The sequence below is a fragment of the Salvelinus fontinalis genome, chromosome 26 (assembly GCF_029448725.1).
Source record: "Salvelinus fontinalis isolate EN_2023a chromosome 26, ASM2944872v1, whole genome shotgun sequence".
In the NCBI taxonomy this organism is placed as follows: domain Eukaryota; kingdom Metazoa; phylum Chordata; class Actinopteri; order Salmoniformes; family Salmonidae; genus Salvelinus; species Salvelinus fontinalis.
The window spans coordinates 32820470-32836357 of NC_074690.1; the positions used below are offsets into that span (position 1 = coordinate 32820470).

At 38.9% G+C, this 15888-nt stretch overlaps 1 protein-coding gene across 2 annotated transcripts in view; it reads left to right on the forward strand.

Moving 5' to 3' along the window:
- The first annotated feature begins 329 nt into the window (after positions 1-329).
- The window catches only part of LOC129824137 (EF-hand calcium-binding domain-containing protein 14-like), a 34041-nt gene continuing 18482 nt past the window's right edge, over positions 330-15888 (forward strand). The window contains exons 1-7 of one of the 2 annotated variants that reach the window (XM_055883514.1): positions 330-1105; positions 9948-10093; positions 10333-10478; positions 10668-10766; positions 12646-12756; positions 13276-13365; positions 13673-13837. In XM_055883514.1, coding sequence (XP_055739489.1) covers positions 927-1105; positions 9948-10093; positions 10333-10478; positions 10668-10766; positions 12646-12756; positions 13276-13365; positions 13673-13837 — 936 coding nt within the window. In that variant the 5' untranslated portion in view covers positions 330-926. Of the gene's footprint in view, positions 1106-9944; positions 10094-10332; positions 10479-10667; positions 10767-12645; positions 12757-13275; positions 13366-13672; positions 13838-15888 lie in introns of both variants that reach the window. The other variant, XM_055883513.1, reaches the window with a different exon arrangement.

The window sequence follows — 15888 nt, forward strand, 5'->3', positions numbered from 1 at the left end:
GCAAATATTAACCATCTAAGCTGTCTTTATTGCTTGTAATTGATATAAGTCAACATCTAAGTATTAAGTATTTTTACGTAAATTGTTATGGCTGTATTGTTTTAAAAACCCAATAATGTTGTGTGTCCATCAGACCCGCGAACATTGGGTGAATAACACAACATGAACACCACACAAGGGTTAAATGGTGGTATATAGGTGTAGCGTAAATTGGTGGTGCAATTTATTCTTTTCCCCTTTATTTTTGTTATCACAAAATGCAACGTAATTGACTACACACTCCGGCACAGTAGGTGGCGGCATGCATAACCAAATGTGCGAACGCAATGATAGCAAAGAAGAACATCAAGGAAGCTGCCAGTGTGGGCGGATCTGTCAGATGGTCAACATCAAAACAACATTATTAGTGCGTCAGATGCATTTACGACTGCACAGACATTTAATCATTTTTGGTTAGATGTATACTGTCTTGGAAGTGCTACTAAAAGTAAGCTGATGTATAGCTTACACTGTATACTGTCTTTCGCTCAGTAGCTATCTCAAAATCGCCATTTTAACTTCTGGTTGTGCCTTGGGCGGTGGATTGAGCGGCCAGTGTCAAAATAGCTGCTAGCTATTAGCTGGGTTGCTCACTATTTTAGACGTTGACCCAGGACAACGAGCTTTTAATATATCATGCTAGCTGTCTAACAAGCTTAGGTACATGCTTGGTAGCTCATGGTAGTAGTTTCAAATTACGACGTTAGCTAGCTAACGTTAGCCAGGAAGCTAGTTGGCTAACAACAAGCCTTATCAGATAATCAACTTTAGCTAGTAGTACTGACTAGCTACCTAGAGGACTTTATACAACAACCAAACTGGATAAAACGTTGGATTTGGTCGGTTTTAAGTCGGGCTCAGCGGGTTCGCTGACCCCACAGAAGAGGATGAAGAAGAGGAAAGAACTCGATGCATTGATCGGACTTGGGGACAGTAAAAGGAAGAAAACCAAAAAGGGGTCCGGCCACAGGCTCCTCAGAACCGAGCCTCCACTAGACTCAGAATCCGAATCAAGCTCAGATGATGATGAATTCAGCAACCTTGGTACTGTCGCTGCTTTTGGAAAGTAAGTGATCGATCTAGCTGACACAACATCCATTCCAAATATGTGACTGACTGCCTCAATTCGGTCTTATGTAGCAACATTTTAAATCTTTTTTTTAATTGATTTTTTACGTATGATAAAAGTAGAGACTTATAGAGCTACAACATGATATATAATACACTGCAGTTGAGGAACAATGGGAAAGTAATTCTGCTTTGAAAGTTGATAAACTTGTAACCCCACTTTTGAGAAAATGGCCCTTAAATGTGTTGGTACACCTACTAGTGGCGCAGCGGTCTAAGGCACTGCATCTCGGTGCTAGAGGCGACCCTGGTTTGATTCCAGGCTATATCACAACCGGTCGTAATTGGGCATCACAATTTTTTTTAAGTTAGGGTTTGGCCGGGGTAGGCCGTCATTGTACCTAGGTGTCTGGCTAGACTGTAAACTCTCCTTCCAGACTCATATTAAACATCTCCAATCCAAAATCAAATCTAGAATCGGCTTTCTATTTCGCAACAAAGACTCCTTCACTCATGCCGCCAAACTTACCCTAGTAAAACTGACTATCCTACCGATCCTCAACTTTGGCGATGTCATCTACAAAATAGCTTCCAATACTCTACTCAGCAAACTGGATGCAGTCTTTCACAGTGCCATCCGTTTTGTTACCAAATCACCTTATACCACCCACCACTGTGACCTGTATGCTCTAGTTGGCTGGCCCTCGCTACATATTCGTCACCAGACCCACTGGCTCCAGGTCATCTATAAATTTATGCTAGGTGAAGCTCCGCCTTATCTCAGTTCACTGGTCATGATAACAACACCCACCCGTAGCACATGTTCCAGCAGGTATGTCTCACTGATCATCCCCAAAGCCACCACCTCATTTGTCCGCCTTTCCTTCCAGTTCTCTGCTGCCAGTGACTGGAACGAATTGCAAAAATTGCTGAAGCTGGAGACCAACTTTAAACATCAGCTATCTGAGCAGCTAACCGATCGCTGCAGCTGTACATAGTCCATTTGTAAATAGCCCACCCAATCTACCTACCTCATCCCCATACTGTTTTTATTTACTTTTCTGCTTTTTTGCACACCAGTATTTCTATTTGCACATCATCTGCTCATTTATCACTCCAGTGTTAATCTGCTAAATTGTAATTCTTCGCTACTATTGCCTATTTATTGCCTTATCTCCTCGTGCCTTTTGCACATACTCTATATAGACTTTCTTTTTTTCTACTGTGTCATTGATTTGTTTATTGTGTTATTGGTTTGTTTATTGTTTATTCCATGTGTAACTCTGTGTTGTTGTCTGTGTCACACTGCTTTGCTTTATTTTGGCCAGGTCGCAGTTGTAAATGAGAACTTGTATATAAACTATAACTTGCATATAAACTAGCCTACCTGGTTAAATAAAGGTTAAATAAAAAAAAAATACATTTAGAATTAGTTAACTGATTTGCATAGTTAAATAAAGGTTAAATAAAAAAAGAGCTCTTTGTCTACACCTACTCAGCATCGTTCACACTAGAGGTCGACCAATTAATTGGCATGGCCTATTAATTAGGGCCGATTTCAAGTTTTCATAACAATCGGTAATTGGCCTTTTATGGCCGATTACATTGCAATCCACGAGGAGACTGCGTGGCAGGCTGACCACCTGTTACACGAGTGCAGCATCAAAAGGACCTTGTGGCTGCAAGGAGCCAAGTTAAGTTGCTAGCTAGCATTAAACTTATCTTGTAAAAAACAATCAATCTTCACATAATCACTAGTTAACAACACATGGTTGATGATATTATTAGGTTAACTAGCTTGTTCTGCATTGCATATAGTCAATGCGGTGCCTGTTAATTTATCATTGAATCACAGCCAACTTCAACTTGATGAGTTAAAACCTGTTAACCTGTCTAGGATGAGGGTGCCGCTAGCGGCACACCCCCCCCACATTCCACTGAAAAGGCAGAGCGCGAAATTCAAAAAAAAAATATTTTTTTAAATATTTAACTTTCACACATTAAAGTCCAATACAGCTAATGAAAGACACAGATCTTGTGAATCCAGCCAACATGTCCGATTTTTAAAATGTTTTACAGGGAAGACACAATATGTAAAGATGTAAATCTATTACCTAAAAACACATTAGCATAATCCACCATCTTTTATTTGTCCACCAACACCAGTAGCTATCACCAATTCGGCTAAACTAAGATATTTATAGCCCCTAACCAAGAAAAAAACTCATCAGATGACAGTCTGATAACATATTTATGGTATGGGATAGGTTTTGTTAGAAAAATGTGCATATTTCAGGTAGCTGGCATAGTTTACAATTGCACCCACCGTCACAAATGGACTAGAATAATTACAATGAGCAACGTGTTTACCTAACTACTAATCATCAAACATTTCGTAAAAATACACAGCATACACTAATCGAAAGACACAGATCCTGTGAATACAGACAATATTTCAGATTTTCTAAGTGTCTTACAGCGAAAACACAATAAATCGTTATATTAGCATAGCACATGTGCAAACATTACCCCAGCATTGATTCTAGCCAAAGTGAGCGATAACGTAAACATCGCCAAAATATATTATTTTTTTCACTAACCTTCTCAGAATTCTTCAGATGACACCCCTGTAACATCACATTACAACATACATATACAGTTTGTTCGAAAATGTGCATATTTAGCCACCAAAATCATGGTTAGACAATGAGAAATGTAGCCCAGCTGGTGAGAAAATGTCCGGCCAATGTTATTGCTATGAGTATACGGACACTGCTTACGTCTTCCCCTGGATGCCTTTACGTGATGACGCTTTGAATGGTATCGATTGCCCAATCACAGCCACTATAAATGAAAAAATCCTGTAGGTAGGAACTCTTTTCTAGGTGCGTCAGGCGCGCGGAGGACACCGACCTACTGTTTTTCCAAGCATTAGTGTAGCCAGTTATATTTCTCCGGTCATATTTTTACTCGTTATAGGAGTTAAAAACATCATAAGGTAGTTAATTTAAAGCGTTTTATAGCAATTTATATCCGTTTAGTGCGATTTTGGGACATTTATTTCTGAGCCACTGAATCTCTGGGCACCGTTCCAGTTCATGCCGAACGCAATGTGCATTTCTACATGGCAAGCGGACAGCTTTCGACCAAAAGACGATTAGACCCAAGAAAGGATTCTTTGACCAAGATTCTGATGGAAGAACAGCTCAAAGTAGGAACAATTTATTATGATAAATCGTGTTTCTGTCGAAAAATGTTAGTGGCTTAGGACGCCATCTTTTTTGACGTAGCTTCGCTTGGCGCAAACTGTATTGAAAAGTAAGGATAATTTAAAAAATGTAATTCCGCGATTGTATTAAGAATTAAATTGTCTATCAATCGCTGTCCACCCTATATTTTTTTGTCACGTTTATGAGTATTTATGTATACGACTAGATCACTGTCTAATATGGCGCACAACATTTTCTGACCAGCTGGGCTACTTTTCTCATTGTCTAACCATGATTTTGGTGGCTAAATATGCACATTTTCGAACAAACTGTATATGTATGTTGTAATGTGATGTTACAGGAGTGTCATCTGAAGAATTCTGAGAAGGTTAGTGAAAAAATTAATATATTTTGGCGATGTTTACGTTATCGCTCTCTTTGGCTAGAATCAATGCTGGGGTAATGTTTGCACATGTGCTATGCTAATATAACGATTTATTGTGTTTTCGCTGTAAGACACTTAGAAAATCTGAAATATTGTCTGTATTCACAGGATCTGTGTCTTTCGATTAGTGTATGCTGTGTATTTTTACGAAATGTTTGATTAGTAGTTAGGTAAACACGTTGCTCATTGTAATTATTCTAGTCCATTTGTGACGGTGGGTGCAATTGTAAACTATGATATCTACCTGAAATATGCACATTTTTCTAACAAAACCTATCCTATACCATAAATATGTTATCAGACTGTCATCTGAGGAGGTTTTTTCTTGGTTGGTGGCTATCAATATCTTAGTTTAGCCGAATTGGTGATAGCTACTGGTGTTGGTGGACAAAGAAAAGATGGTGGATTATGCTAATGTGTTTAGCTAATAGATTTACATCTTTACATATTGTGTCTTCCCTGTAAAACATTTTAAAAATCGGACATGTTGGCTGGATTCACAAGATCTGTGTCTTTCATTAGCTGTATTGGACTTTAATGTGTGAAAGTTAAATATTTAAAAAAAAAAAAAAAAAATTGAATTTCGCGGCTCTGCCTTTTCAGTGGGGGTGGGGGGGGTGTGCCGCTCGCGGCACCCCGGGGCTAGACAGGTTAACAAAAGCGCATTCACGAAAAAAAGCACATAAGTTGCACAAATGTACCTAACCATAAACGTCAATGCATATGTAGATAAAATAAATTGATGTTAGCAGGCAGTATTAACTAGGGAAATTGTGGCACTTCTCTTGCGTTCAGTGCAAGCAGAGTCAGGGTATATGCAGCAGTTTGGGCCGCCTGGCTCGTGAACTGTTGAAAGGCCATTTATTCCTAACAAAGACCGTAATTAATTTGCCAGAATTGTACATAATTATGACATAACATTGAAGGTTGTGCAATGTAACAGTAATATTTAAACTTAGGGTTGCCACCCGTTCGATAAATTACGGAACGGTTCTGTATTTTACTGAAAGAATAAACGTTTTGTTTCTGTGTTTATTATATTATAATTAAGTAAATGTATTTGTTATTTGATAGAGCAGTCTGACTGAGCGGTGGTAGGCAGCAGCAGGCTCGTAAGCATTCATTCAAACAGCAGCTCTTAGCAATGCTGGGATGCACAGCGCTGTTTATGGCTTCAGCCTAATCTTGGGAGTTGATAGGCTTGGCAATACTAAAGCTCCTATAAGAACATCCAATAGTCAAAGGTATATGAAGCACAAATGGTATAGAGAGAAATAGTCCTATAATTCCTAGAACTACAACCTAAACTTCTTAACTGGGAATATTGAAGACTCATGTTAAAAGGAACCACCAGCTTTCATATGTTCTCATGTTCTGAGCAAGGAACTTAAACGTTGGCTTTTTTGCATGGCACATTGCACTTTTACTTTCCAACACTGTGTTTTTGCATTATTTAAACCAAATTGAACATGTTTCATTATTTATGAGACTAAATTGATTTTATTTCTGTATTATATTAAGTTAAAATAAGTGTTCATTGTTCATTCAGTATTGTTGTAATTGTCATTTATTACAAATATATATATAAAAAATAGTCCGGTTAATTGGTATCTGCTTTTTTTGGCCCTCCAATAATCAGTATCGGTATCGGCGTTGAAAAATCATAATCGGTCGACTTCTAGTTCACACCCTGTAAAGCCTTAGCCCCACCCATCTCTTTAAGGATTCACATGTGAGGCCATGTGCTAAATAGAGTGAGTAAGGTAGTGTAATAAACAACCAAAGATTTCAAGACTAAAAGTGGTGAAAGTAGTATCCTACAATGAGGAAAAACTCCAGGTAAAAATACACGTTTATCTAGTCCTATATCCTAATCTGACTTTGGTGCAGGTCATGTTGTTCTTCACAAGTGTATTTGTCACATTCATAGGATACAGAGGTGGAAACAGTATAATGAAATGGTTATTTGCGTAGTAGCAATATCAAAAATAGAAATATCGTATCATTATTAGATGATGCTTACCCAGACACTAGAGGTGTGCCGAGTAGTCAGACAAAACTAGTATCGTAACGGATGTGGACAATTTTCTGGATACGATTATGATCCAAGTATATATATTTTTTTATTATCTATGATAAAAAATAATTAAAATAAAAAATGTGGGTGCCAGCAAGCATGTTTCTCGTGTCAGTCAGACTTTCTAAACCAAACTGTGTCTTTGAGTCAGTCATGTGCGTGGTCAAAACTTAACTGTCTAGTTTGCTTGTCTTCAAAGAGAAGGGCGGGCTGTACATTGATCCTGCTGCTCTGATTGGATAGAGTAAAGTTGTATTTGTCCTGTCCCACTCGCTTCATAATTTCCCTGATCACTTTTCCTTGCATGTTTTCAGTCTGATCAATTAGATTGCTGCATCCTGCTACTATGATAAATCACATGGCGAGGACGTTTGATATCAAGCTGGCAATATGCATAATATCTAACAAGTGTGGCAAGGGTAGGGAAGAAAGATGAAGCTAATGTACATTCTGACTTTAGTTGGATAGCTAAGTTCAATGTTAGCTAGCTAGCTAACATTAGGCAATGACTAGAAATGCAAATGGCTTACTGAGACAAATAGTATTACTACACAGATCATACACTTAACGTTAGCTAGCGAGCCAGCAAGGTCTAAAACTACGCTCTAACTTGCAATGAAAACAACTTTCTGACAAAATTAGAAACATATAATATATGAAATGTAGCTAGACTCTTACCCGTATACATGGATGAACGCTCCACGGCAGCGTGTCTTTCCGTTTGGTTTGTAGCTAGCTACAGCTTGTTTGGCCCGTTGTGTTAAGTCACTCCGGTTCACACTGACCGTGTGCAAAAAGTAGTCCATCACAACGTTTTCCCACTGATCTTTGTCGATAGCGCCTGCTAAATTCTGGGCAGTTGATCCATAGCAACACTTTTGCAGTTCTCCATGGCTAACGTTATATCTTTCAAAAAGGCAACATTAGCAAGGATTATCTACACATGCTGAGCAGCTCATGTTATAGACAGAAGCATTCTACGTGGCAGACCAATCCAAACTCATCTCTCGGCATGTCCAAGCTCAACCATTATCTCAGCCAATCATGGCTAGCGGGAAGGTTCCTGACTTTCTCTGTGGCTAAACCAACTAGGCTCGTAATTCTAATGTTTTATTCGTATTACCAGATGGCATACAAGTTTGTTATTAAGGCAGATGAAAGTTAACATGTTCCAGAAGGCATTTTTGCCCAAAGAAACACATACGCCTAGCTTCTTGAAACGGGTCACACATGTCTATCAATGATACATGTAGCCCTCTTTGATCATGACTCTTAGTTCCATTTACATTACACAAGTCATTGGAGGAAGGCTTCTTCTGTATGTGGAGGTTTTGTTAAGAGCCATGACGCTCGGCCTGAACATTAACACGCATCGCTTGCGGACCTTATTTTTCATATCAGTGAGAAATAATAAAATAAAATACATGTTTAAAAAGGCTAAATTGATATATACATTTTTATAGGGTTAAGGTTCCCACACGGTCATATTTCCATGTTACAGCGCTTGTTTACGGAAAACAGTCAGAGGGCAGAGTGGACTATGCTGTAGTTTTCTTTTGCCGGATGTCTAGCCAGCATTTTCTTTACTTGACGCTCATGTGCTTCAAGCTAGCTACAGTAGTTGGAGTCTGTCTGTGTACTTCGGATAGTACCACCGCACGATAAAGCAACAAACGAGTTGTCAATGGAGCAGTCCGCAAAGTTAGGGATGCCGCACTAGGCTGCGGTAGGTTCAGTGTACCGCAAGCGTTCAATACTTTCAAGTTGTGAGTTGCATTACCATGCAGTGGTACAAACGGAAGTTCGTAAACGTTCCAATGGGGTGGCACCATACAGAGGCCAAATGATGATGACTATTGTGTAGGTAGAGATTAAAAAATACCAGCTGAACGACTGGAAATTTGTCTCAGTTAAGAATGACGCTAGGACAATTCGTTATTACTACACTTGGTTTGTGAGCCATGTTGGCTAGTTTTCACGAAACCAGCCAAAAGAATGGCGTGCAAAATGAATACGTAATTTAGCAAGTTAGTGATTTGAAGTCAGTAATCTATATGGGAACAACCAGTTCAATTTATTGATGTTGCTAGAGATGGGTGACTGAAGAATAGAAACAAACTAGATTAATTGTTGTAATGTGCCCTTGTGCACACCTCGACAACAACTGTGATTATTATTATTATTATATGACCCTGCTGGTCAGATAGGAACATTTGAACATCTTGGCCATCTTCTGTTATAATCTCCACCCGGCACAGCCAGAAGAGGACTGGCCACCCCTCATAGCCTGGTTCCTCTCTAGGTTTCTTCCTAGGTTCTGGCCTTTCTAGGGAGTTTTTTTCTAGCCACCGTGCTTCTACACCTGCATTGCTTGCTGTTTGGGGTTTTAGGCTGGGTTTCCGTACAGCACTTTGTGACATCAGCTGATGTAAGAAGGGCTTTATTAATAGATTTGATTGACCAGTCTGATGGTAGCCCTGCAGTATATGAAACCAGTAGCTTGATGGGAGAATAACTTTAATCTGTTCTAATTATTAGCTTTGGTCGAACAGGGCGAAAATGATATACTCCGTGCAGCAAGCCGTTCTGCAGCTCTGCGAAGCACGTGCATTAGGTACAGGAAAAAGCGGGCTAGACATCCGGCAAAAACAACATAGGGCAAAACGCATGCGCATCTGGTAGACATGGCATAGTGCGGCACCCCCAATATAGCGTTGACAGACTGCTCCATTGACAATGGAGGCATATACTTTGCTAAGGAGCTATCTGTGTCTCCGAATGGAAGACGGACGCCACAAGCATGTTGTCACTTTGTTAAAACAGTGTGTACAGTAAATGTGTACTTTGCATTTGTCAAATAATTTTGATGTGATATGAAAGTAGAGGGATTTATGTTTCTAGAACCGTATCGGAATTGAGAATCCATTCACGTTTAGATGGAGTTTTTGGCTGTTTTGGCTGATGGAGCCAATTCACCTCTGAACAGAACGTGTAAGGTCCTTGGACTATAAGGAGTAACGTTAGGCTCCTTTAGTCCATTATTTGGCTATGATGCATAAAGCTTGTGAATGTAAAATATTAATAAAAACTTTCTCATTCATCATAGAAGAAGTTACGTGAAGTGCTGCAATGTCTGCTATCCCTTGTTCCTGTTCATCATACTGGCTGCCTGTGTTACGGCTTGTGCCGGACTGATATGGATGCAGATTGCCCTGAAAGAAGATCTAGACTCCCTCAAAGAAAAGCTGCATACAAGTAAGCCATCAGACAAACACTGCAACCTGTCATTTGTCCCATGTCAATCTTTAGAAAAGGCCTTCAGGTTCAAGCATGAATTCAGCCACAGTAGTACACACTATCCCACTTTACTTCACAATAAATAGTAGGCTAACCTTTGCACATCCATTGCTTATGGCTGAGTTTTACAATCATACAGCCCAGTGACTACAGTTTTAGTACATTGTATGTTTTTTTTATGCATATTTTCTCTACAGTGGAATCCAGCCAGAAGGTGTCATCACATGAAATACCAAAACTAAGTGAAGAGCTGAAGACAAAGCAGAGAAAGCTGGAGGATATTGAAAGTGGAGACAAGGGTCTGAACAAACTGTGGTCCAACCTCACAGAGATTAACAGAAAGGTAAAGTGTTAAAGGGAAAGTGATGTTATCTGTAGAACTATCTTGTTTTGTCATCTGTCACCCCCATTGTTGTGAAACATCTCACACCAAAGCAGGTTAAATCAAGGTTTGGATTGTAGAGTGAAAGGGAAGTCTGTTTGCCACGTGTAATTGAATGTTCCGTGATCTGGAATGCTTCTCTCTCATTAGATCAGTTTTCTGGACACTGCGGTGAACCATCTAAAGGCCAACATCAAATCAGCCTCAGACTTAATCAACCTTCCAACTACAGTTGAAGAGCTCCAAAAGGTAGATCTAAACTTGATCACTTCTGTGAAATATACAGAATGTAAGCATTTGAAGCATAATTGAGACGCAAAAGAGAGACAAGTAAGGGTTCTCATATATATAGTTGAAGTCGGAAGTTTACAAACATTTAGGTTGGAGTCATTAAAACTAGTTTTTCAACCACTCCACAAATTTCTTGTTAACAAACCTATAGTTTTGGCAAGGTGGTTAGGACATCTACTTTGTGCATGACACAAGTAATTTTTCCAACAATTGTTTGCAAACAGATTATTTCACTTATCATTCACCGTATCACAATTCCAGTGGGTCAGAACTTTACATACACTAAATTGACTGTGCCTTTAAACAGCTTGGAAAATTCCAGAAAATGATGTCATGGCTTTAGAAGCTTCTTTGAGGCTAATTGACATCATTTGAGTCAATTGGAAGTGTACCTGTGGATGTATTTCAAGGCCTACCTTCAAACAGTGCCTTTTTGCTTGACATCATGGGAAAATGAAAAGAAAACAGCCAAGACCTCAGATTTTTTTTTTTTAACTCCACAAGTCTGGTTCATCCTTGGGAGCAATTTCCAAATGCCTGAAGGTACCACGTTCATTTGTACAAACAATAGTACGCAAGTATAAACCACATGGGACCACACAGCCGTCATACCGCTCAGGAAGGAGATACATTCTGTCTCTTAGAGGGGAACGTACTTTGGTGTGAACTGCAAATCAATCCCAGAACAACAGCAAAGGACCTTGTGAAGATTCTGGAGGAAACGGGTACAAAAGTATCTATATCCACAGTAAAACGAGTCCTATATCAACATAACCTGAAAGGCCGCTCAGCAAGGAAGAAGCCACTGCTCTAAAACCGCCATAAAAAAGCCAGACTACGGTTTGCAACTGCACATGGGGACAAAGATTGTACTTTTTGGAGAAATGTCCTCTGGTCTGATGAAACAAAAATTTAACTGTTTGGCCATAATGACCATCGTTATGCTTGGAGGAAAAAGGGAGAGGCTTGCAAGCCGAAGAACACCATCCCAACCGTGAAGCACGGGGGTGGCGGCATCAGGTTGTGGGGGTGCTTTGCTGCAGGAGGGACTGGTGAACATCACAAAATAGATGGCATCATGAGAGAGGAAAATTATGTGGAAATATTGAAGCAACATCTCAAGACATCAGTCAGGAAGTTAAAGCTTGGTCGCAAATGGGTCTTCCAAATGGACAATGACCCCAAGCATACTTCCAAAGTTGTGGCAAAAAGGCTTGAGTACAACAAAGTGAAGGTATTGGAGTGGCCATCACAAAGCCCTGACCTCAATCCTATAGAAAATTTGTGAGCAGAACTGAAAAAGCGTGTGGGAGCAAGGAGGCCTACAAACCGGACTCAGTTACACCATCTCTGTCAGGAGGAATGGGCCAAAATTCACCCAACTTTGTGGGAAGCTTGTGGAAGGCTACCTGAAATGTTTGACCCAAGTGAAACAATTTAAAGGCAATGCTACCAAATACTAATTGAGTGTATGTAAACTTTTGACCCACTGGGAATGTGATGAAAGAAAGAAATGCTGAAATAAATCATTCTCTCTACTATTATTCTGACATTTCACTTTCTTAAAATAAAGTGGTGATCCTAACTGACCAAAGACAGGGACTTTTTACTAGGATTAAATGTCAGGAATTGTGAAAAACTGAGTTTAAATGTATTTGGCTAAGGTTTATGTAAACTTCCGACTTCAGCTGTATATTCAGAAGTATTTGCCATGTTTGTTTGCAATTATTGCCATCACTATTGCCCGGTATTCACCCACGGTCTATTGGGTTGTCATATTGCCATTAAAAAAAGTTTATGCATCTGGGAAGTAAGGCTTAAATGTTTTCATTTGCAGAGTGTGGCTACAATCGGCAGCACTTTAACCAGTGTGCAGCATGATGTCAAGACAATGCAGACGGCCCTTGAGGACCAGAAGAAAGAAACAGACGACCTAAAGAAGACCATGGTAAAGAACATCAAAATACTAGCTTCCTTTACACTCTACTCTTTTCAGCTTGAACCTACGCCTGCTTTTAGTTTGTCTGAGCCAGTTAGCGGTACCAGTGTCCAAATGCATGAGCTGCAGAATGAACTAGATGACAGATTATACAACATCTAGACCAGTAGAAAGTAGTAACTGAGGTCAGTACACTAATCTATCATTGAACTAGCTACAGTTTTTAGTTGTTTTTGTTATAGCTGCCCGAACTAGCAACCCTCCCCACTGATTTGTTGTGCACCTTTTGAATGTCGTAGCAGATTATAGGTGAAATTAACATGGGGCCCTATGTTCAATGTGTAACATGGATGGGATTATCTTTGTGTGCGTGCGTCATCCACATTACATGAAACAATCTAACAGTATCCGCACAAGTGCTGATCCCTTTTTTGGCATATAAAACAGGCCAGCCTGCAAAGTGAATCTGGGTCAGTTTCTGTCAGATCAACTAAAGACTTGCTATTTTATTCTCTGTGGGCAAAATAGGATGCCGAGGCAAAAGAATCAAATGTGAAATCGACAGCCTCAGTTGAAAAAGAAACAAGCAACCGCTCATCAACATTAGCTCAAAATCAGGTACTGGTACACTACTCTTACTGTTGGTCAATTCCATTCTCATACCCTTTCAAAGCATTCCATTTATGAAGGGTTGAATACTGAGTATTCTTCTCATGGATTCATTTTCTCACAAAAGTACTTTGTTGGGTTAAAATAGAGCGTGGTTCATTTAATATGATTTTATTTTTCTTACATATTTATCTAATCAAACTGGACTGATGGTAGTGCTGTTCAGTTCCTTAATCAAACATTCATTTTTAACACATGTCCATCAATCAGATTAAGAAATAAAATCTATTTGCTTGTTTGTGTTGTATTCTTACAGGATGTAATGCACCTGAGAGAGGTTGTGAGCGAGGTTAACAAGACCCAAGGGCTGTACCACTCCTGGACTGGTGACCAGATCCAGAATCTCCAAACCGCTGTGTCCAACCTCACTCAGAGGGTGTCTTCTATGGAGCAGGGCTCTCCCCAGACAACACCACACAGTGTGAGTAATGACATGGATGGTGTAATGGGAATATTTATGATGAATAAATATTCAGTAATTTAAGACTTCAAAATGTATTCAACATTAAAAATATTTATATGAATAACTCAAAAGTACCCTTTTTGGTTGATCTTATTTTTTTAGAAGTGTCGTTTGGAACATTATAGTACTCTCTCAACGTGTCACATTTCCAGAGTGGGTGCTCTGCTACTTTTGAAGATGTGATCCATTTTATACATTTATACGAGTTTATTTCTACAGCGCTATATCCACCAATTTTTCACCTTTTGTTGTTTTCACCAGAAATTATGGCTTATGGGTACCTTTATTTATGTGTAAAATATGACTGTTTTCAGATATTTAATTCATAGATTGTGTGTTATAATGTTATTTTTTGCAAAACGCTATATATCCATTGTTTAGCTGGAATGGAATATTTGTATATTTGACTGTGATATTTAGTTGTCTCAGCTAGTTATCTTAAGATGAATGCACAAACTAAGTCCCTCTGGATAAGAGCATCTGTTAAATGATTAAAATGTCCTCCTACTGTAATTGATGATGATAATAATAATAATACAACATTTACAATAACATTGATGTCAAATGTATCATTTGTACAGAGCTTTATTAAAAATGTAGTTATGCGTTACATTTGACTGTGTAAAACCTAGCAGTACTACTTATTTCTCTGAAAGTGAGGTGGCTATATATAGCGTTTTGCTTTTTTTTTTTGTCTCAAATGAAACCATCAATGATAGATTTCAAACAAATACACAACCCCATGCCATGATTAGATAGTGAAAAAACACCAATCTCTTTCATTTCTTTAAACAATAAACATTTCTGAACATGGATATATTGCATTTTGGAAAGAAACTACATTATAGTTTTGTATATTTATAGGTCATCAACAAATCACCAGTAGAAGGAGTTCTCTTTGAATCCATTTTCCCATTCACTGTGCTGGTGCTCATAAAATGTATCATGACTTTAGAAGCACTGTAACAGAGTACCCACTCTGATGGGTATTTGTGGAGTATTGTTTAAAGTACATGTCTAAAAATTTACAAAATCATAAAGGGTACTTTTGAGATATTCATACACGTTTTTACTAATGTAAAATACATTTATGTGAAAAAATTGTATTTCAGAACCTAGACATGCTCCAGATTTTAGAGCACACCTATAAGGAGTATAATGACACCACGATGTCTGTATCATGTATGGTTCACGGATCATAAGTTCTTACAGAAGGCATGTATAGGTCTAAAAGGGGCCTAAAATGGCCACTTTCATCATGATTTTCTCATATGGTTTGTGATACAAATGTAAAAAGCATATCAAATAGCCTTCCTCCCAATGTGAGACTTGCCACAACAATCTGAGAGGCCGAAAATATTTTTGGGCCTTCCTGTCGTGGAATCGGCCCCTATCGTTTGTAGCTGCTGGCAAAGTCATTGTCTTTTGTTTTGACTTTGTACATGGTTCAAGCTTCTCCGGCTGAGGTTTAGAGGACATTTCACTTTCTGATTAGAATGTAAAAGGCCCGTCTCCAAGAGGCCCGTTAGACATTTTTTCTGGTTCTGTTCTGGAGGTGCCTCTGTTGCAACTTGGAATAAACCGGATTTATTTCTGATTGAGTTTATCAATGATTGCTCTCCTTTTGGTTCACCTTGAAAGTCCTGTTACAGATGGTTCAGATTATATAGTCCTGTTATGGCACACAGACCGATAAGATACAGATTCAGAATGAACTTTAGAAAGAGCTGCTTGCCACTCAGTGGCTTTTTGCCCAGATAAGAAGTACTGTTCTTACTGCACTGGAGTTGAGATGCATTTCAAATTGGGGTGTTCATGATTTATAGTTGTGCTCGCATGTATCACAATACCATCAATTATGCTATGATCACTTAAATGTACAAAAAAAATCTACTGTGCATTCGGAAAGTATTCAGACCCCTTGACTTTTTCCACATTTTGTTACATTTCAGCCTTATTCTAAAATGGATTCAATTGTTTTTTCCCCTTCATCAATCGGCAAAAAGTTT